This window comes from Astatotilapia calliptera, chromosome 20 (assembly GCF_900246225.1).
Source record: "Astatotilapia calliptera chromosome 20, fAstCal1.2, whole genome shotgun sequence".
Taxonomy (NCBI): Eukaryota; Metazoa; Chordata; class Actinopteri; order Cichliformes; family Cichlidae; genus Astatotilapia; species Astatotilapia calliptera.
Window position 1 is genome coordinate 3951700 of NC_039321.1, and position 27929 is coordinate 3979628.

General features: G+C 41.3%; 2 protein-coding genes across 2 annotated transcripts; both read right to left on the reverse strand.

Moving 5' to 3' along the window:
- Positions 1 to 1097: 1097 nt before the first annotated feature.
- hdac6 (histone deacetylase 6) lies at positions 1098 to 27922 on the reverse strand. Its single transcript, XM_026154039.1, has 30 exons — positions 27859 to 27922; positions 17141 to 17221; positions 15887 to 15979; positions 14213 to 14341; positions 13578 to 13663; positions 12137 to 12221; positions 11986 to 12026; positions 11800 to 11896; positions 11581 to 11678; positions 11369 to 11473; positions 8900 to 8968; positions 8221 to 8347; positions 7618 to 7683; positions 7475 to 7534; positions 7271 to 7360; positions 6945 to 7051; positions 6757 to 6824; positions 6120 to 6267; positions 5910 to 6038; positions 5665 to 5833; positions 5167 to 5372; positions 4893 to 5085; positions 4467 to 4616; positions 4207 to 4384; positions 3633 to 3769; positions 3332 to 3544; positions 3110 to 3256; positions 2875 to 3021; positions 2665 to 2793; positions 1098 to 1884 (listed from the first exon to the last, which is right to left on the reverse strand). The coding sequence occupies exons 3-30, from the start codon at positions 15956 to 15958 to the stop codon at positions 1816 to 1818; spliced, it is 3315 nt and encodes a 1104-aa protein (XP_026009824.1). The 5' UTR covers positions 15959 to 15979; positions 17141 to 17221; positions 27859 to 27922; the 3' UTR covers positions 1098 to 1815.
- On the reverse strand, positions 21390 to 27927 carry LOC113013274 (histone deacetylase 6-like). Its single transcript, XM_026154040.1, has 9 exons — positions 27800 to 27927; positions 26527 to 26619; positions 24853 to 24981; positions 24218 to 24303; positions 22778 to 22862; positions 22627 to 22667; positions 22441 to 22537; positions 22222 to 22319; positions 21390 to 22114 (listed from the first exon to the last, which is right to left on the reverse strand). The coding sequence occupies exons 2-9, from the start codon at positions 26596 to 26598 to the stop codon at positions 21943 to 21945; spliced, it is 780 nt and encodes a 259-aa protein (XP_026009825.1). The 5' UTR covers positions 26599 to 26619; positions 27800 to 27927; the 3' UTR covers positions 21390 to 21942.
- Between the last annotated feature and the right edge of the window lie 2 nt (positions 27928 to 27929).

Below are 27929 nucleotides of genomic sequence, written 5' to 3' on the forward strand. Positions count from 1 at the left end.
TGCCTCACAGCAAAAGATGTCATTTGACAGATAATTTGTAATTCAGTTGCTTCAAACAGGGAAGAGAGGTCTAAATCACTGACTTCATTCAGCAGAGGTGAGCCCTGGCATAAATGAAGTGACCGTATTAGTAACCTCAGTGTGCTTTGTAGTGCAGGGCAACATCAGAGGGTGAACCCCAATGATCAGTCGATCATGTGAACAAGACGTTGTGAGATGGAAGAACTCATTTTGAACAGTAAGAGAACCTCCATCTGAACCAGGCTCTGGGAGGGGCAGGCATCGGCTGAGATGGGTTGGAGGTGAGAGGAAAGAGAGAGGACAAACTACAGGACAGAGGACATGTTGTAATAATGTATAAACAGCTCATAGCAGCGTAGCTCCTCTCTAACTATGAGCTTTGTAGAAAGAAACATTTTAAACCTAATCTTAAAAGTAGAGAGAAGCTGGAAAACTGGGAGCTGGTTCCACAGAAGACGAGCCTGAAAGCTAAAGGCTCTGCCTCCCATTCTACTTTAAATACTCCACAAGTAAGCCTGCAGTCTGAGAGCAAAGTGTTTGGCTAGGATACTAAAAGGTCTTTATGATATTCAAGACCTTGAGGGAAAGGATTTCAAATTAAATTCTGGATTTAACTAAGAGCCAATGAGAAGCCAATATAGGAAAAAGATTCTCAGTGTTTCACTGCAGATCTGGATTAACTGAAGGCTTTTCGGGGAGCGACCTGCTAACCTGATATTGACATAATACAGAGCAGAGTAGAAAATAAACCAAAACAGATTTAGAGCAGTCTGGGGTCTTTAATATGAGCAGGAGACACATGATGGAAAATATGAAGCGGTCAATAAAGTCGACAGAAAATGAGAAGTTTTCTTTATTTTGTACTGCGGAAACTCAGACACTGAATATTGATCGTGGATATTGATCCAGTCTGATTTGGTGCAAACAAACAGTTTAACAGAAATAACGAGTTTATGAACAGGCAGACAAACCGAGTGTTATTGCACAGCACACAGAGCTCCTCCGATCTCACCGACAACAAAAGCAATCAGCTGTTTTTTTTTAACTCTATTGATCTGTTTTCTCTTTGGCTGCTTTACGTCAGAGAAAGGATTTTTTTTTATATATTATGGAACAAAACAAATCAATGAACTCAGTTACTGATCATTCTCACAGATTTATTGCTGCAACATTTCAGCAGGAAAGAAAAAAGGTTGATTTTAACTAAAATTCCTTTTTTCTCCTCTAAAAAATAAGTTTCTGTTTTCAGACTTTTTTCGTTTTTTAAACTCTGATGTTGATTGTTTCGGTCTGATGGACGGTCATCACGCCATCAGTCACATTTTGGCAACACTCTCTGGAGGGGGCGTGGCCTCTTGGTGACATCATCACCACTATGACTTGAGAATGAAGTCCTCCTGAGCCAAAATTCTTCCTGTTTTTCTGAAAATGGCTATCTTCTTCTTTTTGCTTCTTCAACTTCTTCCGCTCATGATTTTCAAAATAAAAGTGTTAACAGTATGCTGGTGCTTGATCACATTTTCGGGGAATAGAACTGACAACTTGCTGATGACGATGAAGATCATTGAGTGTCTGAAGTAAAAAATACAAATAAAAACATCTTTTGCTTTGCATGTGAGTTTTTGTGTTTTGGCAGTTGTGGGACGCCGTACAAAGCTGGTGAACTTAACAGCGTTTCCCCAGGAAGCACCACTGCTGCTGGTATCCATAGCAATGCACTCAACTGTCCAATCACAGAGAAGGAAGACAGCGAGAAGAAAAGCGAGAAACAGCTGCATACATGAGGTTTTACGCTCAGCTCCAGGGGGGGATCTCCTCTCCAAACTTGCCGCAGTGAGCAGCGTTTTTAGCTTCAAACAGAATCTGAACAACAGAAGAAGAAACGTGATAATCACTGTCAGTGCATATAAACACTGGCTGTGAAAGCCAGGAAATTTTTGAAACAAATGGCTTTCCACACTTTAAAAGTTTTAATCCAGTCCACATATCTTTTCAGGTTCTTTTACATTTTGGCTTGTGTTTATAAAGTGACACCAAACAAAACAGCTGGCTACACTTTTACCTGCACAGTAACAAAGTAACTAAGCACAGAATGGAAACAAAGGGAAACTAATGCTGAAGGAACAGAGCAGAGAAATTTCTTTACTGAGCTTGCAACATCCTCAGTGACGTACCGTGAAGTTTCACTTTTATGTGCGTCTAGTTTCACGACACAAAGCTTGGCTGTGTGTCTCCAGTAAACCACAATCATTCTTAATTTAATTATTATGTCCTGGTCATGTTCAGGCCTGTGAACCAGCCTTGGTAACACTTATATGTGCAAATTCAAGATCTATTATTAGTTTTTACATCAGATATATTTGGTTTAATTAAAACCTGTTAAAACCAGGCTCAGGGTTGGATTTATGACACTGTGAATTATTGTTGTAACATGACATTAATATCACTGAGTAAACGTTACAAAGCATGATAACTTTGTTTACTGTTTGAGGGGTTTATGTGTCCCAACAGGTGTTCAGTTAAATTAACTGAGTATCCAATTCTTGATGTGATTTTAAGGTGTGAAGACTGAACTTGTCCCCTGGTTTATGCTTCATTTGTAATGGAGCTGCCGGCTGTGAAGCAGCCAGGTAGTAGCATTACCTGGTTGTGTACGTAGGCCTCACACAGGTAGCACCACGCAGAGAGATCGCAGAAACTGAGAACCAGGGGATGTTCAGACACGACTCCGTGATTCACCATGTGTTCGTTCACATAGCGACCACAGAACACCTGAAATAGGCAGATGGCAGAGTCAGGTCAGCAGGTGAAACACATCTTGGATGCATGTGATGCACAGGTATGACGTGTGACCTGGTAGCAAGTGAGACAGATCCAGTTCTCAGCCTCTGAGCCGCAGTCCTGACACGGCCGGAAGACGTCTATACCCGAGGAGGGGAGGGGCTTAACGGCATCCAGGTGAGGACACCAGGAGAGAGGGTCCACCACATACAGAGTTGACTGCAGAGGGAGACAGAGAGATGGACAGTCAGACACACTCATCTGGATTTTTAACTTTATTAATGATCACAATTAAATGATGTCTGACTCCATCTGCGTCGGCGCCACACATCAGTTCCAGGGATGTCTGAGGCTTTGACCAACCACACGCTCCCTCGGGCTCTGGCTCCGCCCCGGCCCCGGCTTCAACCTTATCTACACCTGCGACCGACTCTGGTGTTGCCACGCCAACAGGCTATGAGAAATAAAAGTGAGGAAGTTGTCATGGTCACTTAGAGAGTGGGACATAAAAAAAATGTTGCTGACTCACCTGACACGACATACTGTCTGCTGATTCGCTGCACGCAGGTGTACTGTCATCTGACTCCTCCTTCACTTCTTCACAGGTTGGCTTCTCTGAGCTCAGGGGGACCTTTGGCCTAGCTCCTCCCACTGGAGAGGATGCAGGGTTCTGATTGGCTGAGGTCTGACCGATGTCCAAACTGGCCAATCCCTGAGTGAGCTGTTCCAGACTGCTCACCGTCTGATTGGACAAATGAAATGAGGAGCATTCTCAGTTAAAATTTGTCCTTCTTTATCAGGAGTCTCATCTCAGTTTATGGGTGTGTTACCGTAGAGTCGTCCGGTCGTGCAGGGGGCACCGGCGGTTTGTCGTTGCTGCCCTGCTCTGACTTCCTGCCTTTTCCTTTAGAACTACGTTTCCCACGATGCTTCAGGGTAGGCAGGGCTGCCCGGACAGACTCTGGAACTGAATGACAGAAAGAGACATTCAAATGAAATTAAATGGGTATAAACTGGTACATTAACAGAGTCCATGAACACAGAACCAGGTCCAGGTTCTGGTCTTGGATCTGGTCTCTACACACACTCCTGTCCAGTAAAAATAAAACTGATCTCTTTAATGACAGTTGCTTTAATTTATTCCATCTCAATCCAGCCAGGTTTTTTCTGCCTTTCTTCTTCTCATGGCTGTGAGAAAAGCAAATCAAAACAAAGCTGGCTTAAAGGGAGAAAGCCAGATTTCTGACAGAGGATAAACTGAGAGGCCCAGTAAACGATAAATAAAGATTATTTCTAACTGCAAATCATGCAGAGCTGCTTTAGTAGAGTCAACAATAGAACCCGGAGATGGAGATGAGCAGAACAAGTTCTGTTTAAATCTGATGAATGAGATTCTGGACTCACCGTCAATCCTCAGGGACCTCCAGTAGGGGACGTGGTATCGGATGACCTCGTTTATTGTTGCCACGGCACTGTGGTGAGGAGGAGGGAGAGGCGTCACCAAGGCAGGAGGGGGGTCTCCTAGCAACATGCTGGTGCACATCGCCATGGAGTCAGAGATGGTTGACAAATTGTAACCTCCCTGAGGAGAAAGAGACGCATCAGTTCACTCAAGTTTTCTTCACTTAATCCATGTTTACTTTCATTTCACCATCCCAGATCACCTCCAGTATGACCAGGACCCGCCCCCCAGCCAGTGACATCAGCATGTGTGTGAGGTGGGCGTATCCTTCTGGAGTCACATTGTAGCCACCCAGGGGATCCCCCCGGGCTGCGTCGAACCCGGCCGACACCAGAACCAGACTGGGGTTAAACTACAGAGAGAAGACAAATTTGTGGAAGACTTAAAGGCTAATCAACCAATCAAAGCACAGTTTCAAGTCTAAACACCCAACCAGAGGACTCAGTCACATCTAACCAACCAATCAGAGGACTCGTTAAGGGCAAACTTATCAGCAGAGAATCCATATCAAACCAGAAAATGTTGACATGTTTGCTTGAAAAGTGATTGATTATCAATCAGATTATGATCACTCTTCTCCTGATTAACTGATCAATTTCTGCTGCTCAGTGTGTGCCATAAATGTTACCTCAGTGGCGATAGGCATGACGACACGGTGAAAAGCTGCAAGATAGTCCGAGTCACCCATCCTTCCTCCGCTCCATGCCACATTGACATTAAAACCCGCCCCCTTGGCCACGCCCACCTTGTCGGGGGCAGCGTCCTCTGAAGATGGAAAGAATGCACCGTTGTCGTAGCGGTGGAGGGAGATGTAGAGGACACTGCAAACACAAAGTCCAGTTTAGCTCGTTTTCGTCACTGCAGGTAAAAACTGTTATTAAGCTCCTCCTCCTCCTCCTCACCTGTCATCGTCCTCGAACATGTGCTGCGTGCCGTTGCCGTGGTGAACATCCCAGTCTAAGATGAGGATTCGCATCAAGGGATCATGAGAGGCTTTCTTGGCATAGCGAGCAGCGAGAGCTGCCGTGTTGAATAAACAGAAGCCACAGGGATAGTCTCTCTCAGCGTGATGACCAGGAGGACGGACAATGGCCACGGCGTTAGTCACCTGCAGAGGAAACGGACCAATCAGCTGACCTTAGCCTGTCAGTAGTATATTATATGTATTATACACACATCACATTTAGTTAGTGTTGTGAACAGAGGACATTTTTAAGGATGGACTGTCAGAAGCTAAACGTTCAAAAATAGCGCACCAAAGAGCTGGAAGACTTTATACTGGTCAGTTATTCCCATTTAAGAGATTGTAACTCGTGTTTTTGTTGCTACGTTTGCAGATGTCAGTTATTAGTAAGATGCTAAGAAGCTTTTATGACAGAGCAGAGCCACTCACGTCGTACCTGCCCACACAGGATCTGGTCCAAGGCGTTGAGGCAGCTTCCAGCCGCCAGCTGTGCACACTGGAAGCTCTGCTGGTTGAGGTAAATGGAGACGAACTCGTCGCCCAGTTTGTGCAGCTCTCTGGGCTTCATCATCGCCGTGGCTTTCATCTGCTCGATGTGCTGCATGCTGGACACACACATTCGTGCTGAGGACCAGGAGATGAGGTAAAGCTGCTCACACACAGCACTCTGCAGCTTCATACCTGTGACACAAGGACAGCTCCTCCTCTGTCGCCAAGCGAACTGGTATCCGCTGGCAGCGATCAACCAATCCCAGTTGCTGATGTTTGGAGAAGATCTTAAAGATTCGCTGAGGCTGCTCCGGGTGATGTCTGCAGTGGAGTTACATCAGCGGGATTATTACAGAATCGCAGCTTCCTGTATTCATGTCGAACAGAGTCGAGGTAGCTCACCTGTCCCACAGGTTCGAATGCTCCATCATCCTCTCATCATAAACCAGACCTGTTGTCGTGGCAACAGAGGGGGCAAGGTTGGGCTTCATTGTATTTTTCTGATTGCTCGATGTGCTGATGGCACGTCCCTCAGCCGACGGGCTGCCTTCTGCACGGAAAGGAGGAAGAGGGAAGTTTGATGAAGAGAAGTGAAAAGGGGATTCTAGTTCCTGCAGGTTCCCTCTGCGCATCCGTCTGGACGGTTTAAACCTGCGTTAGTTCGAGCTTAAGAATTACACTCATCATCGTCTTTATAGGTCAAAGCTGTGTTTGATATGGTGGCTATAAACTATTTTTATTGTTGTCTTAGATGCAAAGAAGAAAATATATCCACCTAATAATATTATGAATCGCCACAGATGATGACTGGTTCCATTCTGCTAATTTGGCCTTTAAAATCGATGGAGGTTAATCTGACTGCGGTTTTAGAATTTCAGATCAGTTGAATTTTATTTATATAGTGCCAAATCAACAACAACAGCCGCCTCAAGGCGCTTCATGCTGATGTTACTTTTAAGAGCTTGTGTCTGTTGATGTGGAGCTACCTGTCCTAACATTATGATTACAGAGTGTGTGTGTTGGTGTGGTTGAGGGTTACCCAGCACTTGCAGAGAGGCCCAGTGTGGATACAGAGCTGAGATGGTCTGAGAGATGGACTGCAGAGCACTGAAAGACACGCAGGGTCTGAATGAAACAGGCTGAGAGTCCTCCGCGTGCAGAATAAAAGGAAAAACACAACAGGTGACACAGCCTTTGTAATCTGCTGGATGTCAGGTGAGGTGTTACCTGTCAGACGGAGCAGTGGGTGTAGTTAGAGGAGGACATGGTCCACCCAGCAGAGCTCGAATGCAGGCTGCAGCACTCTCAGCTGATGACTCATAATTATAACCTCCCTACAGACAAACAAAAAAAGAACAAAAACAAAATGAACAAACAGGTAGAAGCCAAACTCGTTTAAACTCTGATATCCTGGAACATAATTTCATTGCATCTCTACTTAGGGAAAGAGGGTACGTGACACACACACACACACACACGTATATTTAACATGAGAGTAAAGTGATCTCAGGGTCAGGATGAATCAGATGTCAGCGTGTAGGAGGACGTTTTACCTCGAGAGCGAGAACAAGTCGACCTTCTGCCAAACTCATCAACATGTGAGTCAGAACCTGGAAACACTGAGGACTCACACACATCTCACCCTGAACACACACACACACACACACACACACACACACACACACACACACACACAGAGTGAAACAACTGACGCATTTGATTAAAAAAAACTGATCTCGGGTCTGTGGGTGTTTTACCTTCAGATCTCCAACTGCGGCATCGAATCCAGCAGAGACCAGAACCAGCTGAGGCTGAAACTGAAAACACACACGCTGATCGATACATGACGTCATCAATATCAAATTTTCTAAATGTGTGTATGAGTGTGTGTGTGTGTTACCTCGTAGGCGACAGGCAGCAGCACTTGTTGAAAAGCCGCGATGTAATCAGCGTCGGTCATCCCCGTCTGACAAACGCATCACAACACAGGTAAGACTTGTTCAATAACACTGAAACCTGACTAGGTCACGAAATGCACATCAGTACAGACGGTACTGTAAAATGAAACAATCGGGATGGTTTGGAGACCATGACACAGGCAGAGCTGGAGGTGTTGAGATTTTCACCGGGAGCAACCAGAATGGACAGGATCAGAAATGAGCACATCACAGGACAGCTCAGATAACATTAGGTGGTTTGGACATGTGCAGAGAAGTAACAGTGGATGTATTGGACAAATGATGTTGATGCAGCTTTCAGGCAGGTCACTGAGAGGATTCATGGATGTAGTGAAGGAGGCCATGCAGAGTTCTTCAGGGAGTAAAAGCTGTGCAGGCCCAGAGGCAGCAGAGCAGCTTTAAACCATCCACCCCACCTTGCTTCACAGCTAAGGTGAGTTTTGGTGTATTTTTGCATGTTTTTCAGGGTTTGAACTGCTTGTTCTGCTTTACTGTTGCCTGCTCTGGGTAAGAGGCTGTCAGCTGGAGGATTTGGAAGAACTCACCTGGTTCCAGGGCAGGTTGATGTTTCTTCCTTCAGCTGGTCCGCTGCCAACAAAATGGCTGTCGGATTCTGGCAGGTGAGGCCAGAAAGAGCCCTGCTCATACCTGTGGACGCTGAAGTACAGAACACTACAACACACACACACACACACAGATAAAGTTTAGACAGGGACCAGCTACAGCTTTACCCAAACTTAATCAAAGGCATTAGACATGATGGATGAAGCTCTGAGCAGAAGCAGCTGAGCAGGTTCAACATCTAAATCAGATTCTCCTGGAAGCTCAAATATTGGAGAGATTACGCACAGCTGAGCAAAAACGTGACGCCACCTGCTGATACGCTGCACTCCTTTGAGTCCATGAGCGTGCACTATTTTTATAAAGCTATGCAAACTAATGAAAAATCCTTTTCATCATAGACTTTCACGTATACAGGCCTGATTTCAACTACCACCTTTTATCAACGAATAGATTTAACTCTCTCCAAATTGCCCCTCGAGTTATTAGGCAACCAACAGTAAAGGAGAAGCGCAACATTACAGGCTTGAAAGATGAAGGGTAAAAATAAACCTTCAGATGGAAAAGCTGCTTTTGTTCAAATCGCTGCCTGCTCTGTCTGCCTGTCAGCAGATTCACATGTTAATAAGATCTGATCCTGGATCAGAGGAGAAGGAGCAGTACCTGGGATCCTCCTGGAACCGGTACTGGATGCCCTGCCCGTGATGTACATCCCAGTCCACTATCAGCACCCTGACACACACACACACACACACACACACACAGAAACAAAATGTGAACACTGGGATTTTCAGAGTAAAGCTTGAAGCTACGTTTATTTCATTCTCATTAAACCCCCTCCTGGGGTAATTGAGAAATTATACAAACAAACCAACAAAGCACAGTGCTTTTTAATACACATAATCATTATAATGAAAAGTAAAAATACATAAATAAAATATCCATCAACAAATCACCCACATCCAAATACAGATACAATTTCTTTACTAATTTTTGCAAGTTTACGCATTTTAACAATATCCTTAGTAATAAATAACTTTGCCATCTTATAGACATTTGGGCTCAACCTAAAATACACAAGCAGATGTTTTTGTCTTTGCAACTAAAAACAACGACATTCAAATAAATAATTATACTCATCTCTGAGTTTTCCCAAGCTACAAAGTTCACATAAAAGTTTAATATATTTGACTCCATCAGATCTGCCCGTTACTACGACTAACACCACATCTAAACCTTGCTAAATAAAACAGAATAATCTAAACGACAAAAATTATTTTCCAGTTGGAATTCTCACTTAAATATTCTGTAATTAATATAAAGACTATTGTTAAACATTTCTCAATTCCAATTTTGTCTCAGAATATGAGATATCCTCATCTCAGTTACTGCTTTTATAACCTGTCATTCAATATTTTATGTTCCCATAAATTAGAAAATCCTTTATGATCAAATATTTGCTTTAACTTCAATATCCACGGCGACTTTAAAAAGGCCTTTATCATATAGATTTTTCAAAAAGCTAAACACGAGAAATGATCATTTATTCCTATTTCCGCTCAATAATCTACACCAGCAGCCAACCATCCTACATTCAATCTTTATTCAATTTAAATCCACCCAAATCTCCATATAAAACACAATTTGCTGCATTTTTATTCAACTTAAAAAGCTGCTTTAAAAATTTAACATGTAAAGCCCCACACCTCCAACCCATAGAGCAATACAGGTGAGACCAACTGTTCAAACTGTAACTGAGTTTCAACAGATAATCTTAGATCTCTAGCTTTAGTTAAAAACTACAGAGAGCTTTCCAAGCCTGCCGCTTTGGTTTTTTAATGGCCATTGTCAAGTGTTTTTATGCACACTCAATCATCCAGGTAAGTAAATCCTTCACTTGGATGAGTGATAAAACGTTTCTCCCACTGAAAACGCTACGTCCAGATGAACAGAATCAACTTTTTGGACTTTTTTAAAGTGTTAGACCAAGATAAACATAATCGTTCACTCTTCATAATACAGAATTCCCAAATTAGAAGTCACCTTTTGGGAAAATTCCTATTTTAGCTCTGTTTCCGATTCTGACAATATTCCAGTGTCATCTGCATACAGAAGGACAAAAAGTCTTAAACAGACCTCAACAGAAATGATAGTCCATTATAATATCTTTGTATACTCAAAATAAATTTAAAAGACTGCAAAAAGCAACTGTTCACTCTGTCAAACTCCTATATTACAATCAAACAATTTAGAATACAGATTTTGAGCCATCACATGTGACTCAGCATTTTGGTATAAATTATTCACAACTGTAAAAATGTCTTCTATATATAACTGCAGCAATTAAGTTTTGTTATAATAGGCTTCTTCCAACCAAATCAAAAGCTTTTTTGTAATCAATAAAACTCAATATGGTCACTTCTAATAATGCAGACATAAATTAATTACATTATGTAAAACAAATATATGATCAATTATTGTGTAACTCGCCCTACAGTCAGCTTGTTCAGAAAGCCCACTGCAGTTAAATAAGACATCAACGCTCATTAATTATTGACGTAAACAATTTTCCAGTACAATTAAATACAATTGTCTGTACCGGTGTTAACACATTTACCCATATACAAAGGATGTATTCCAGCTTCTTCAAACAGGCCAAAGACCTACTTTATGGTGCTGAAAACTGGGTAATAATGGACCAAAGGCAACAATATGTAATCACATCCTGAAATAAATTAATCTGCGTGACAATAAGGGCCCAACGTCATCAGTGAAACAACTTTAATCACTGATTTACGACATGAATTTTATTATTTAGCTTGTTTTCCTACAAGTCTTAAACATAATGTAAGAAAATTTAACATCTGCATCAAACCCATAGGAACAACAAGACCTTTTAAGTCCTTATTTTGTTTGATTTCAGGCTTTCAATGACCCACGGGGAGTTCGGAAAGAGGAGCTCCACCATCTGATGATGGTTTAGCTTTTTATAATTGATCTGCACTTTTAAAGAAAGTCTTTGCTACACCAAAACTCCAAAAGACCTGAGATGTTAAGACACAAAGCTACATACTAGCTCCCCAGATTGTCACACGTATACACAATGAAGAAAGACGAGTGTGTGTTACACACCTGCTGATGGCGTGCCTGGTCTGAGCGTATCGAGCTGCGATCGCCACGTTGTTGAAGATAGAGTAACCGTTGCACTCGTTGGCCTGAGCGTGATGACCTGGAGGTCTGAAAGAAGCGAGAGGCACGATATCGATCTGTTATTTCAGCGCTGTGTTCAGGTGTTCAAAGGAAAACACGGCGCTGCCCCGGGCAGGACGATCTGCTTCTCTTACCTGATGATGGCGAATCCGTTCTTGAGTTCAGAGGTCATGACCCGATCGACCAGCTGAAGCACTGCACCCACAGCTGTCACAGACACCTGGAAGGACTCCTGAAACACAAAAGATATTTAGTGCAAAATACAACTAACAACATCATGCTGTCCAGTTATCGATCATAAAGAACAAAATGAGCTTATTAAGAATTAACAAGATGTGTGTGCGTGTTCTTACTGGATGGAGATAAATGGAATCATATTTGTTGGACAGAGTTTGGAGTTCAGCCAGTGTCATCGTCTGAGTCGACTTTATCAGGTCCACATAGTGTTTCCTGCAGCAGCACAAACACACGGCAGGTTTTATGCGCGAACACATTAAAACATAAACAGAAGACGCTTTAACAGCGATCAGCAGACTCACATGTGAGCCAGCAGCAGCTCTTCCTCTGTAGCTTCTCTGGGCTAAAACACAAAAACACACGTCAGGATCGGTTATCTATAAAACTCGATGAGGATGTAAGAATAAGACTTTTATTAATATTCATCTCTGAGGAGCTCTTATTTAGCCTAACCTCAACTCTGATACAGAGAGGCAGCAGATCTTGTCTCTCCAGCTCCTTCATGATGGCTGTCACTCTGTCCGGACTCTCTGGATGGCTGAAAACAAAGTATTTCAAAGATAGATCAACAAAGACTTTATTAATCCCACACTGGGGAAATTCACTTGTTACAGTAGCACAAAAAGAAAATTTAATTATATTAATAATTATATATATATTATATCGGATATATTAAAAAACTACAGAAATAGAAGAATAAATAAGAAAACTTTTAGAATCACCTGCACTGATAGCTAAGCTAAGCTAGTTATTTCTCAGGATATAGTTATATTGTTACTTGTTACAGTTATTTGATATTATATTTTGCACTATCCTACTGTATATTACTGTATACTTGTATTCTGCTGTACATATTGTATATCTTATTCCTCTGCTCCTCTGTCTCTCTTGCTGCATTGAGCATGTGTATGACAAAAGAAATAAAGTTCTTCTTATCTTATCTTATCTTAAAAATGATGTACACAAAAGCCAAAACTCTTAAATAATTCAAAATGGATTAAATACTACACAAGAGTAATTTGTACTATCTACAAATGGTACTATATATAGAATATACATGCAAAGCTACTCTGGAAGAGTCCAAGAATAACATCATATAGCTAGAAATGAGCAGACAGACTCCCCTGTAGCATTAGCTCCATATGAACTAAAACAGAGGAGCTGTAACAGCTGATCTCCTTCTTCTATGATGCAAATTTGATTAAAAAATGCAAATAAGCAGAACAGGAGCCCGCTTTGCATGAATTAAAAGTTAACAACAGTCTTTAGAAGAGAAGTACGAGGTGAAAAAAATGAAACTAACAAACAGGCTCATATTTAATTTAAATGATAAATTTTGCCCTGAAGGAAATCGCTGAGCTGCTGAATGATGGAGACCGTCTGTGAATCTGAAAAAACATCCAGCTCTTAAATATTCATCATGGATTAGTCTCTGCATTATTCACTCCATTAATCAACTCGCTGTTTAGAAAACATGAGTTCCTGAGGATGCCAAACAGAGACACAAGTCAGTGAAACTTGGACACAGGGCAAAGAAAAGGAAGCTCAGGTAATCAGTTATGAGCAAAGATGCTGATTAACTTTCTCATGAGGTCAGACTACAGCAGAAATCACAATTATTACTTATTAAACTTAATTCACTTATTGACAGCTTCAGTTTCAACAGTGTATCTGTAAACATAAACTAATGTTTCACTGAAAACAAAACAACACAAATTGAACTGAACGTGCTGAAGCCTGGTGTGGACTGAATTTTGAAAGGAACTGAAACAAAATATAAAACAATAATCATTTAAACTCAATTATTGTCTTTTACTGATCAATGTTAGTCAAAAATGTAACTGTAATTAACATCTGATTTAACTGCACAGCTCCTGTCTGAGGTGCTGCTTACCTCGGGTCCCACTCGTTCTTATGGTGGGTGAAGATCTCCGAGTAAACGAGACCCGTTCCACTGGCTGCTGATCTGCTGGACAGATCCTACACACACACACGCACGCACGCACACACACACACACACCCAGGAAAAATAATCAAATAAAACTTCATTTTTGATAAAATATGATAATGTGCTGTGTTTCAGGATGCAAAAGTGCCAGTATCAGGTATACCTCTAGCTTATGACTTGCAGAGACAGTCCTATTCACCCCCACCTATTACCACATGACAGTCTCACAGCAGGTCACACCAAACAAACAGTTTGCCGCTCACAGTTTCTGATGGAACCGGAGCAGACCCAGGACATGAGATGAAGTCTCTCAGCTGGGCTGGGAACGCTGTTGTGTCTCCTCATAAGAGCTTCTGGAGGCTTATATTATTTCATTACTTATCTCTACTTTATTATGGATGTCCATCTTTAGAGTTTGGCTTAAAACCTTGAAACACCTTCACAGGTGTAGCTGACACTGGTGGAAAGGTCAGAGATGGTCTGAGGTCCAGCACAGACATCTCACCTCTGTTCCAAACACTCTGCAGGACCTGAGCTGCATGCTAATCTTTTCAAATATTAAACAGAGTGCAAAGTCTCACCAGTGTCTTCAATTTGCCACTCAGCTCCTCTTCTCGCTCCTCTCTGGTCCTCTCCATCCTTCCTCTCCTCTTCAGCTCCTGCAGGCTGTTTCCTCCTTTGTTCTCCTGTGTTCCCTCACTGCTGCCGACCTGCAAACATAAACAGGAGCAGCTGAAGCCCACCTCTCTGCTGCGACTGAAGCAAATTGATACGCTGTAGGGTTAAAGCACAAGTGCTCCAACGTGACGCAAAGAACCAGAAGAAGAAGAGTTCAAATAACTAAAAGAGGAAAAGCTGAAGAAGAAGAAAAGGGTGGGCTGTTTCTGCCTGGTGTTACGAAAGCAGACTGATGACAAATCCAAACACTCAGGTGTTTACATGAAACTGAGCGCAGAATCGAAGTAGAGGCACGACAATCTGAGATAACAGTTCACCTCAGGTAAATGAATGATTGCCTCGCCCACTTTTACTCGTCAATAATTCATACTCAGCTAAAGCCAACCTGTAAACTTTAACGCATGCAGCATAAATAGTAACACTGACAAAAAGCGAGTTAAATCTGGAGCACGTCACCTCGAGCGTATCACTTTAATCCTAAAGAGGACCTATACTACTCATTTATGCTCCGTATGGAGGAAGGAGGGTTGCATGTCTAATCTACTGACTGAAGTAACTGTGACACTATTATACTTTCTCTTCATTTTAGCATTATTGAAACAAATAAAATGTGTTTTATGAGGACTGACAGATGAGGATTGTCTCAATAAATGCAATTTTGTTCATACACTTTTTTAAAAATCCTTTCTGCATTAAAAAGACTGAAAATCAGTCACTGACCTGAGAACATTTTATAATATCTGCCACAGACAAAGAAAACAGTATAGGTGTTAAACATAAATAGATCCAAACTCAGTCATTTAAGTCACTAAAATAACCCAGTCGAGTTAAAGCTTCAACTAACAAACCTAAACACTTTTAATATGACCCCCGATCTACATACTGAAGGCCATATTGATTAAACTATAAAGTTAATCAAGATATATTGAGTTTGTTTACTTTGTTGTAGATTTCTTTTTTTATATACATTTTTTGGCCTTTTTCTGGCTTTATTGGGCAGATACAGTGAAGACTGCGAGGAAAGCAGAGGGAAAGAGAGAGGGGGAGACGTGCTGCAAAGGGCGGGTTGGATTCGAACCCGGGCCGGCCACTCTCAGACATGCGGCATACGGTATGTTTTTTGAATTGATCACTTTTTGCTAACTAGGAATCCGCAAAGAGTGACTGCAGAGTAAATGACTGATCTAATATTAAAAATCAATACTGGCAGCAACCAGTGCTACCCCTCAGCCTCCTAGTAGATGCACCTATGGCATCAATTTCAAAATCCTATGTCGCCTTGTTTTCAAGTTATCGTGTTCACAGGATTTTCAGTAAACTGGACCTCTGACCTTGACCATGTGGTCAAGGTCACTGAGATTCAAACTTGTCTGACATTTTTAGTAGATACAACCATGGCATCAATTTGAAGCTCCTTCGTTCTTGAGTTATCGCATTCACAAACTTGAGTATCCACATTGTGCGTCCACCTGGCAGGGTGACGACAACACCCCGTCAGATTTTATGGCTGAGCGGCAAAGAGGTTTAAAAGGAGGTGAAGGTTAAAACCAGGTGTATCCCTGTGTCGGGTGACTGACCTGAGGGGACAGACGAGGAGATCTTCTAACTGGCTTCGGTCCATGCCCTGGAGGATCTGACCCCGACTGCATCACTGATCCACTCAGATCCACCTGAACCAAAAATAACAAAGACACATGAAGAAGAACCTTCACACCTGCGAGCCAGAACAAGCCTCGTTACAGAGGAGTCACGACTGTGTAATGTGTCAATGAGAATCCAAACTAATTAAACCCTTTAATTAACCTCAAATAGCACAGAGACAAGTACGCTGAAACTGAGAAGATTTTTTGTTTACTTAAATCTCTCTGCTCACTTGGAATGTGAGACTGAAGAGTTTCATCACCTTTTTTTTCTTTAACTACACTCTGTAAACATCTTAGAACTCAGGAGGTCAGTTGCAGAAGTTTAAAAAAAAAAAATGTTTCCCAGAGCCGGTCCCTGATGTAATCCCACTCCCACCTTGAACCCATCACTGTCACGCCACCCTCACATGCTTCCCCACTACTCCTGACTTCCTCATGCAGTTGCACAGTTCCTCTCTGGGTACCATATAATAAGCTTTCTCTAGATCCATGAAGACACAGTGAGGCTCCTTCTGGTTTTCTCTATACATCTCTATCAACACTCTCAAAGCAAACATCAAATCTGCTGAGCTCTTTCTCAGAATGATCCATACTGCTGCTCCTTATCCTAACTTCAACAGCTCTTTCCCATATCTTTATTCTCACACTCGTCCACTTTGTCTCTCTGTAGTTACTCAGCTCTGCACATCACCCTTGCTCTAGAAAATCTGTACCAGTACACTTCTTCTCCAGGTGTGATTGTGTTATAAGGAAGACGTTCTTTTAGCTTTTTTTCTTCCTACTTTCGCCAAGTCCTGGTCAATGCCATTCATTGGGTTTCTCTCTGTTATTATTGTTCACTTTTAAAAAAAAAAAAAGAGTGCCTGAAAATGACTACCACCGTAATTTATGGATGTGTATATAGTTGAACTGAACTACGTTTATTGTTTGTCATATTTCTTCAGCATTATTTTATTTATAATTTAATTAATTTATATATTTTTAGAGATTTTCACATCTGTTACGTCTTCAGATTGATGCATAAATGCTTTTTCTAAGATCATGATCGTGGCCAACACCAGGACCGGTACACCGGGACCGGGGTCATCCTCTCTCGGTGTAAATAGTGAAGCAGCAGAAGCTGTTAGCCTCCTGCTAGCTTGTTCTTAGTATGAAACACCCAGACTGAGCGGATAAACTGGGACTCACAGTCAGCCGAAAACATCCACACCTTGAAACCGGGTCAAAATCCGTCTGAAGACCCGCTGCAGCCTCCGGAACCGGGACGACCAGGAAGTGTACTGTTTGTTTCCGAGCCGCGCCAACCGTACACCGCTGCCGTCTGAGGCGTATGACGTCACCGAGCAGAGCAGCCAAGGGTGTGGCGCGCGGCGGGACTTTTTTTTTAAATGATTTAAAACTAAAAACCGTTAGAGATCGATGTCACGAGCTTTTATGTGCTTAAAACAAATAGCGTCTTCAAAATGTAGGTTATGTTTTACAAACACTTTTCCTTTTTGCTGTTTCATTTTAATAATAATCCTATTATGTCTTACCTAATATAATACTGTGGCCCTTTATTCACACTAAAAATTACAATAATGTATAGGTTTTTTCTTCTTCTGCCTAATAAAATAAAAATAAAACTGAATTTAATTACAAAAAATTCTGGATTACCTCAAATCTTTCTCATGGATGTTGCATATATTAAATTTTATTAGTCTATTAAAAAAACATGTTGGGTAGCCAGTTTAATGTTGTGATGCAGTTTAAAGTAAATTAGTGCAGCACTGGCATTCACTCTGAGAACAGAAAAGCTCAAAATCAGCACAAATAATGAGATATCAAACTTTATTGAAACATTTTGAACAAACAACAACATAATGATAACACTTTGGATAAAAACAGATATAAAAAACGAGACATCGAGATCGAAATGAAGGGTTTCCTCTCAGAGGGAAATTAAAGTCACACAGAAAAGTTTGACTTTTATCAATATACAACCAAGAGTTCTTTATCAGGACCATTTCTTTTTATTTATTTAATTAATTAATTTCACTTGACTTCAGCTCTTGTGCTTAAAATTTATTTCCTATGCTTACCCGATTGGCTGTTTATTCACTTAGACTGAAACAAGAGCCAATCAAGTCACAGAATCTATCTTTTTTTTTGGCTAGCATTTGATTTTTTTTCTTCTATGCTTACTTTTTTTGATGATCCTATGGGGGAAAGTTTAAACTGATATTTACACAATTTTATTTGAACTGCAACAGGCTCACATTGTAAAAAGAAACCAGGAGGAATGAGTTGTAACAAGATGACTTAGAGATTTATAAAATGTGTGCATCTTTAGTGAACATGTAGTGTTTCATCATCAACCTTAAGACACATTTCCAAAGCACAGCCACATTTCAGATTGGTCGGATGTGGGTAGTATAATACTTGTAGGTTAAACTGAATGAGAGCAGCTTTCCAGGACGAGGAGGACACATAAGCACCTCATGTAGACATCATGGCTCATTCAGGATCAAATGTGATCATATTTGTGTGTCCAGTCATCCCCAGCTTATTAAAACTAACAGTGAGGATAAGTCAGCTTGAAACTTGGACACAGGGCAAAGAAAAGGAAGCTCAGGTAATCAGTTATGAGCAAAGATGCTGATTAACTTTCTCATGAGGTCAGACTACAGCAGAAATCACAATTATTACTTATTAAACTTAATTCACTTATTGACAGCTTCAGTTTCAACAGTGTATCTGTAAACATAAACTAATGTTTCACTGAAACAAAACAACACAAATTGAACTGAACGTGCTGAAGCCTGGTGTGGACTGAATTTTGAAAGGAACCGAAACAAAATATAAACAATAATCATTTAAACTCAATTATTGTCTTTTACTGATCAATGTTAGTCAAAAATGTAACTGTAATTAACATCTGATTTAACTGCACAGCTCCTGTCTGAGGTGCTGCTTACCTCGGGTCCCACTCGTTCTTATGGTGGGTGAAGATCTCCGAGTAAACGAGACCCGTTCCACTGGCTGCTGATCTGCTGGACAGATCCTACACACACACACGCACGCACGCACACACACACACACACCCAGGAAAAATAATCAAATAAAACTTCATTTTTGATAAAATATGATAATGTGCTGTGTTTCAGGATGCAAAAGTGCCAGTATCAGGTATACCTCTAGCTTATGACTTGCAGAGACAGTCCTATTCACCCCCACCTATTACCACATGACAGTCTCACAGCAGGTCACACCAAACAAACAGTTTGCCGCTCACAGTTTCTGATGGAACCGGAGCAGACCCAGGACATGAGATGAAGTCTCTCAGCTGGGCTGGGAACGCTGTTGTGTCTCCTCATAAGAGCTTCTGGAGGCTTATATTATTTCATTACTTATCTCTACTTTATTATGGGAGTTCCATCTTTAGAGTTTGGCTTAAAACCTTGAAACACCTTCACAGGTGTAGCTGACACTGGTTGGAAGGTCAGAGATGGTCTGAGGTCCAGCACAGACATCTCACCTCTGTTCCAAACACTCTGCAGGACCTGAGCTGCATGCTAATCTTTTCAAATATTAAACAGAGTGCAAAGTCTCACCAGTGTCTTCAATTTGCCACTCAGCTCCTCTTCTCGCTCCTCTCTGGTCCTCTCCATCCTTCCTCTCCTCTTCAGCTCCTGCAGGCTGTTTCCTCCTTTGTTCTCCTGTGTTCCCTCACTGCTGCCGACCTGCAAACATAAACAGGAGCAGCTGAAGCCCACCTCTCTGCTGCGACTGAAGCAAATTGATACGCTGTAGGGTTAAAGCACAAGTGCTCCAACGTGACGCAAAGAACCAGAAGAAGAAGAGTTCAAATAACTAAAAGAGGAAAAGCTGAAGAAGAAGAAAAGGGTGGGCTGTTTCTGCCTGGTGTTACGAAAGCAGACTGATGACAAATCCAAACACTCAGGTGTTTACATGAAACTGAGCGCAGAATCGAAGTAGAGGCACGACAATCTGAGATAACAGTTCACCTCAGGTAAATGAATGATTGCTCGCCCACTTTTACTCGTCAATAATTCATACTCAGCTAAAGCCAACTGTAAACTTTAACGCATGCAGCATAAATAGTAACACTGACAAAAAGCGAGTTAAATCTGGAGCACGTCACCTCGAGCGTATCACTTTAATCCTAAAGAGACCTATACTACTCATTTTATGCTCCGTATGGAGGAAGGAGGGTTGCATGTCTAATCTACTGACTGAAGTAACTGTGACACTATTATACTTTCTCTTCATTTTAGCATTATTGAAACAAATAAAATGTGTTTTATGAGGACTGACAGATGAGGATTGTCTCAATAAATGCAATTTTGTTCATACACTTTTTTAAAAAATCCTTTCTGCATAAAAAGACTGAAAATCAGTCACTGACCTGAGAACATTTTATAATATCTGCACAGACAAAGAAAACAGTATAGGTGTTAAACATAAATAGATCCAAACTCAGTCATTTAAGTCACTAAAATAACCCAGTCGAGTTAAAGCTTCAACTAACAAACCTAAACACTTTTAATATGACCCCCGATCTACATACTGAAGGCCATATTGATTAAACTATAAAGTTAATCAAGATATATTGAGTTGTTTACTTTGTTGTAGATTTCTTTTTTTTTTTTATATACATTTTTTGGCCTTTTTCTGGCTTTATTGGGCAGATACAGTGAAGACTGCGAGGAAAGCAGAGGGAAAGAGAGAGGGGGAGACGTGCTGCAAAGGGCGGGTTGGATTCGAACCCGGGCCGGCCACTCTCAGACATGCGGCATACGGTATGTTTTTTGAATTGATCACTTTTTGCTAACTAGGAATCCGCAAAGAGTGACTGCAGAGTAAATGACTGATCTAATATAAAAATCAATACTGGCGCAACCAGTGCTACCCCTCAGCCTCCTAGTAGATGCACCTATGGCATCAATTTCAAAATCCTATGTCGCCTGTTTTCAAGTTATCGTGTTCACAGGATTTTCAGTAAACTGGACCTCTGACCTTGACCATGTGGTCAAGGTCACTGAGATTCAAACTTGTCTGACATTTTTAGTAGATACAACCATGGCATCAATTTGAAGCTCCTTCGTTCTTGAGTTATCGCATTCACAAACTTGAGTATCCACATTGTGCGTCCACCTGGCAGGGTGACGACAACACCCGTCAGATTTATGGCTGAGCGGCAAAGAGGTTTAAAAGGAGGTGAAGGTTAAAACCAGGTGTATCCCTGTGTCGGGTGACTGACCTGAGGGGACAGACGAGGAGATCTTCTAACTGGCTTCGGTCCATGCCCTGGAGGATCTGACCCCGACTGCATCACTGATCCACTCAGATCCACCTGAACCAAAAATAACAAAGACACATGAAGAAGAACCGATCAATTATTGTGTAACTCGCCCTACAGTCAGCTTGTTCAGAAAGCCCACTGCAGTTAAATAAGACGTCAACGCTCATTAATTATTGACGTAAACAATTTTCCAGTACAATTAAATACAATTGTCTGTACCGGTGTTAACACATTTACCCATATACAAAGGATGTATTCCAGCTTCTTCAAACAGGCCAAAGACCTACTTTATGGTGCTGAAAACTGGGTAATAATGGACCAAAGGCAACAATATGTAATCACATCCTGAAATAAATTAATCTGCGTGACAATAAGGGCCCAACGTCATCAGTGAAACAACTTTAATCACTGATTTACGACATGAATTTTATTATTTAGCTTGTTTTCCTACAAGTCTTAAACATAATGTAAGAAAATTTAACATCTGCATCAAACCCATAGGAACAACAAGACCTTTTAAGTCCTTATTTTGTTTGATTTCAGGCTTTCAATGACCCACGGGGAGTTCGGAAAGAGGAGCTCCACCATCTGATGATGGTTTAGCTTTTTATAATTGATCTGCACTTTTAAAGAAAGTCTTTGCTACACCAAAACTCCAAAAGACCTGAGATGTTAAGACACAAAGCTACATACTAGCTCCCCAGATTGTCACACGTATACACAATGAAGAAAGACGAGTGTGTGTTACACACCTGCTGATGGCGTGCCTGGTCTGAGCGTATCGAGCTGCGATCGCCACGTTGTTGAAGATAGAGTAACCGTTGCACTCGTTGGCCTGAGCGTGATGACCTGGAGGTCTGAAAGAAGCGAGAGGCACGATATCGATCTGTTATTTCAGCGCTGTGTTCAGGTGTTCAAAGGAAAACACGGCGCTGCCCCGGGCAGGACGATCTGCTTCTCTTACCTGATGATGGCGAATCCGTTCTTGAGTTCAGAGGTCATGACCCGATCGACCAGCTGAAGCACTGCACCCACAGCTGTCACAGACACCTGGAAGGACTCCTGAAACACAAAAGATATTTAGTGCAAAATACAACTAACAACATCATGCTGTCCAGTTATCGATCATAAAGAACAAAATGAGCTTATTAAGAATTAACAAGATGTGTGTGCGTGTTCTTACTGGATGGAGATAAATGGAATCATATTTGTTGGACAGAGTTTGGAGTTCAGCCAGTGTCATCGTCTGAGTCGACTTTATCAGGTCCACATAGTGTTTCCTGCAGCAGCACAAACACACGGCAGGTTTTATGCGCGAACACATTAAAACATAAACAGAAGACGCTTTAACAGCGATCAGCAGACTCACATGTGAGCCAGCAGCAGCTCTTCCTCTGTAGCTTCTCTGGGCTAAAACACAAAAACACACGTCAGGATCGGTTATCTATAAAACTCGATGAGGATGTAAGAATAAGACTTTTATTAATATTCATCTCTGAGGAGCTCTTATTTAGCCTAACCTCAACTCTGATACAGAGAGGCAGCAGATCTTGTCTCTCCAGCTCCTTCATGATGGCTGTCACTCTGTCCGGACTCTCTGGATGGCTGAAAACAAAGTATTTCAAAGATAGATCAACAAAGACTTTATTAATCCCACACTGGGGAAATTCACTTGTTACAGTAGCACAAAAAGAAAATTTAATTATATTAATAATTATATATATATTATATCGGATATATTAAAAAACTACAGAAATAGAAGAATAAATAAGAAAACTTTTAGAATCACCTGCACTGATAGCTAAGCTAAGCTAGTTATTTCTCAGGATATAGTTATATTGTTACTTGTTACAGTTATTTGATATTATATTTTGCACTATCCTACTGTATATTACTGTATACTTGTATTCTGCTGTACATATTGTATATCTTATTCCTCTGCTCCTCTGTCTCTCTTGCTGCATTGAGCATGTGTATGACAAAAGAAATAAAGTTCTTCTTATCTTATCTTATCTTAAAAATGATGTACACAAAAGCCAAAACTCTTAAATAATTCAAAATGGATTAAATACTACACAAGAGTAATTTGTACTATCTACAAATGGTACTATATATAGAATATACATGCAAAGCTACTCTGGAAGAGTCCAAGAATAACATCATATAGCTAGAAATGAGCAGACAGACTCCCCTGTAGCATTAGCTCCATATGAACTAAAACAGAGGAGCTGTAACAGCTGATCTCCTTCTTCTATGATGCAAATTTGATTAAAAAATGCAAATAAGCAGAACAGGAGACCGCTTTGCATGAATTAAAAGTTAACAACAGTCTTTAGAAGAGAAGTACGAGGTGAAAAAAATGAAACTAACAAACAGGCTCATATTTAATTTAAATGATAAATTTTGCCCTGAAGGAAATCGCTGAGCTGCTGAATGATGGAGACCGTCTGTGAATCTGAAAAAACATCCAGCTCTTAAATATTCATCATGGATTAGTCTCCTGCATTATTCACTCCATTAATCAACTCGCTGTTTAGAAAACATGAGTTCCTGAGGATGCCAAACAGAGACACAAGTCAGTGAACTTGGACACAGGGCAAAGAAAAGGAAGCTCAGGTAATCAGTTATGAGCAAAGATGCTGATTAACTTTCTCATGAGGTCAGACTACAGCAGAAATCACAATTATTACTTATTAAACTTAATTCACTTATTGACAGCTTCAGTTTCAACAGTGTATCTGTAAACATAAACTAATGTTTCACTGAAAACAAAACAACACAAATTGAACTGAACGTGCTGAAGCCTGGTGTGGACTGAATTTTGAAAGGAACCGAAACAAAATATAAAACAATATCATTTAAACTCAATTATTGTCTTTTACTGATCAATGTTAGTCAAAAATGTAACTGTAATTAACATCTGATTTAACTGCACAGCTCCTGTCTGAGGTGCTGCTTACCTCGGGTCCCACTCGTTCTTATGGTGGGTGAAGATCTCCGAGTAAACGAGACCCGTTCCACTGGCTGCTGATCTGCTGGACAGATCCTACACACACACACGCACGCACGCACACACACACACACACCCAGGAAAAATAATCAAATAAAACTTCATTTTTGATAAAATATGATAATGTGCTGTGTTTCAGGATGCAAAAGTGCCAGTATCAGGTATACCTCTAGCTTATGACTTGCAGAGACAGTCCTATTCACCCCCACCTATTACCACATGACAGTCTCACAGCAGGTCACACCAAACAAACAGTTTGCCGCTCACAGTTTCTGATGGAACCGGAGCAGACCCAGGACATGAGATGAAGTCTCTCAGCTGGGCTGGGAACGCTGTTGTGTCTCCTCATAAGAGCTTCTGGAGGCTTATATTATTTCATTACTTATCTCTACTTTATTATGGATGTCCATCTTTAGAGTTTGGCTTAAAACCTTGAAACACCTTCACAGGTGTAGCTGACACTGGTGGAAAGGTCAGAGATGGTCTGAGGTCCAGCACAGACATCTCACCTCTGTTCCAAACACTCTGCAGGACCTGAGCTGCATGCTAATCTTTTCAAATATTAAACAGAGTGCAAAGTCTCACCAGTGTCTTCAATTTGCCACTCAGCTCCTCTTCTCGCTCCTCTCTGGTCCTCTCCATCCTTCCTCTCCTCTTCAGCTCCTGCAGGCTGTTTCCTCCTTTGTTCTCCTGTGTTCCCTCACTGCTGCCGACCTGCAAACATAAACAGGAGCAGCTGAAGCCCACCTCTCTGCTGCGACTGAAGCAAATTGATACGCTGTAGGGTTAAAGCACAAGTGCTCCAACGTGACGCAAAGAACCAGAAGAAGAAGAGTTCAAATAACTAAAAGAGGAAAAGCTGAAGAAGAAGAAAAGGGTGGGCTGTTTCTGCCTGGTGTTACGAAAGCAGACTGATGACAAATCCAAACACTCAGGTGTTTACATGAAACTGAGCGCAGAATCGAAGTAGAGGCACGACAATCTGAGATAACAGTTCACCTCAGGTAAATGAATGATTGCCTCGCCCACTTTTACTCGTCAATAATTCATACTCAGCTAAAGCCAACCTGTAAACTTTAACGCATGCAGCATAAATAGTAACACTGACAAAAAGCGAGTTAAATCTGGAGCACGTCACCTCGAGCGTATCACTTTAATCCTAAAGAGGACCTATACTACTCATTTATGCTCCGTATGGAGGAAGGAGGGTTGCATGTCTAATCTACTGACTGAAGTAACTGTGACACTATTATACTTTCTCTTCATTTTAGCATTATTGAAACAAATAAAATGTGTTTTATGAGGACTGACAGATGAGGATTGTCTCAATAAATGCAATTTTGTTCATACACTTTTTTAAAAATCCTTTCTGCATTAAAAAGACTGAAAATCAGTCACTGACCTGAGAACATTTTATAATATCTGCCACAGACAAAGAAAACAGTATAGGTGTTAAACATAAATAGATCCAAACTCAGTCATTTAAGTCACTAAAATAACCCAGTCGAGTTAAAGCTTCAACTAACAAACCTAAACACTTTTAATATGACCCCCGATCTACATACTGAAGGCCATATTGATTAAACTATAAAGTTAATCAAGATATATTGAGTTTGTTTACTTTGTTGTAGATTTCTTTTTTTATATACATTTTTTGGCCTTTTTCTGGCTTTATTGGGCAGATACAGTGAAGACTGCGAGGAAAGCAGAGGGAAAGAGAGAGGGGGAGACGTGCTGCAAAGGGCGGGTTGGATTCGAACCCGGGCCGGCCACTCTCAGACATGCGGCATACGGTATGTTTTTTGAATTGATCACTTTTTGCTAACTAGGAATCCGCAAAGAGTGACTGCAGAGTAAATGACTGATCTAATATTAAAAATCAATACTGGCAGCAACCAGTGCTACCCCTCAGCCTCCTAGTAGATGCACCTATGGCATCAATTTCAAAATCCTATGTCGCCTTGTTTTCAAGTTATCGTGTTCACAGGATTTTCAGTAAACTGGACCTCTGACCTTGACCATGTGGTCAAGGTCACTGAGATTCAAACTTGTCTGACATTTTTAGTAGATACAACCATGGCATCAATTTGAAGCTCCTTCGTTCTCGAGTTATCGCATTCACAAACTTGAGTATCCACATTGTGCGTCCACCTGGCAGGGTGACGACAACACCCCGTCAGATTTTATGGCTGAGCGGCAAAGAGGTTTAAAAGGAGGTGAAGGTTAAAACCAGGTGTATCCCTGTGTCGGGTGACTGACCTGAGGGGACAGACGAGGAGATCTTCTAACTGGCTTCGGTCCATGCCCTGGAGGATCTGACCCCGACTGCATCACTGATCCACTCAGATCCACCTGAACCAAAAATAACAAAGACACATGAAGAAGAACCTTCACACCTGCGAGCCAGAACAAGCCTCGTTACAGAAGAGTCACGACTGTGTAATGTGTCAATGAGAATCCAAACTAATTAAACCCTTTAATTAACCTCAAATAGCACAGAGACAAGTACGCTGAAACTGAGAAGATTTTTTGTTTACTTAAATCTCTCTGCTCACTTGGAATGTGAGACTGAAGAGTTTCATCACCTTTTTTTTCTTTAACTACACTCTGTAAACATCTTAGAACTCAGGAGGTCAGTTGCAGAAGTTTAAAAAAAAAAATGTTTCCCAGAGCCGGTCCCTGATGTAATCCCACTCCCACCTTGAACCCATCACTGTCACGCCACCCTCACATGCTTCCCCACTACTCCTGACTTCCTCATGCAGTTGCACAGTTCCTCTCTGGGTACCATATAATAAGCTTTCTCTAGATCCATGAAGACACAGTGAGGCTCCTTCTGGTTTTCTCTATACATCTCTATCAACACTCTCAAAGCAAACATCAAATCTGCTGAGCTCTTTCTCAGAATGATCCATACTGCTGCTCCTTATCCTAACTTCAACAGCTCTTTCCCATATCTTTATTCTCACACTCGTCCACTTTGTCTCTCTGTAGTTACTCAGCTCTGCACATCACCCTTGCTCTAGAAAATCTGTACCAGTACACTTCTTCTCCAGGTGTGATTGTGTTATAAGGAAGACGTTCTTTTAGCTTTTTTTCTTCCTACTTTCGCCAAGTCCTGGTCAATGCCATTCATTGGGTTTCTCTCTGTTATTATTGTTCACTTTAAAAAAAAAAAAGAGTGCCTGAAAATGACTACCACCGTAATTTATGGATGTGTATATAGTTGAACTGAACTACGTTTATTGTTTTTCATATTTCTTCAGCATTATTTTATTTATAATTTAATTAATTTATATATTTTTAGAGATTTTCACATCTGTTACGTCTTCAGATTGATGCATAAATGCTTTTTCTAAGATCATGATCGTGGCCAACACCAGGACCGGTACACCGGGACCGGGGTCATCCTCTCTCGGTGTAAATAGTGAAGCAGCAGAAGCTGTTAGCCTCCTGCTAGCTTGTTCTTAGTATGAAACACCCAGACTGAGCGGATAAACTGGGACTCACAGTCAGCCGAAAACATCCACACCTTGAAACCGGGTAAAAATCCGTCTGAAGACCCGCTGCAGCCTCCGGAACCGGGACGACCAGGAAGTGTACTGTTTGTTTCCGAGCCGCTGAGCGCCAACCGTACACCGCTACCGTCTGAGGCGTATGAC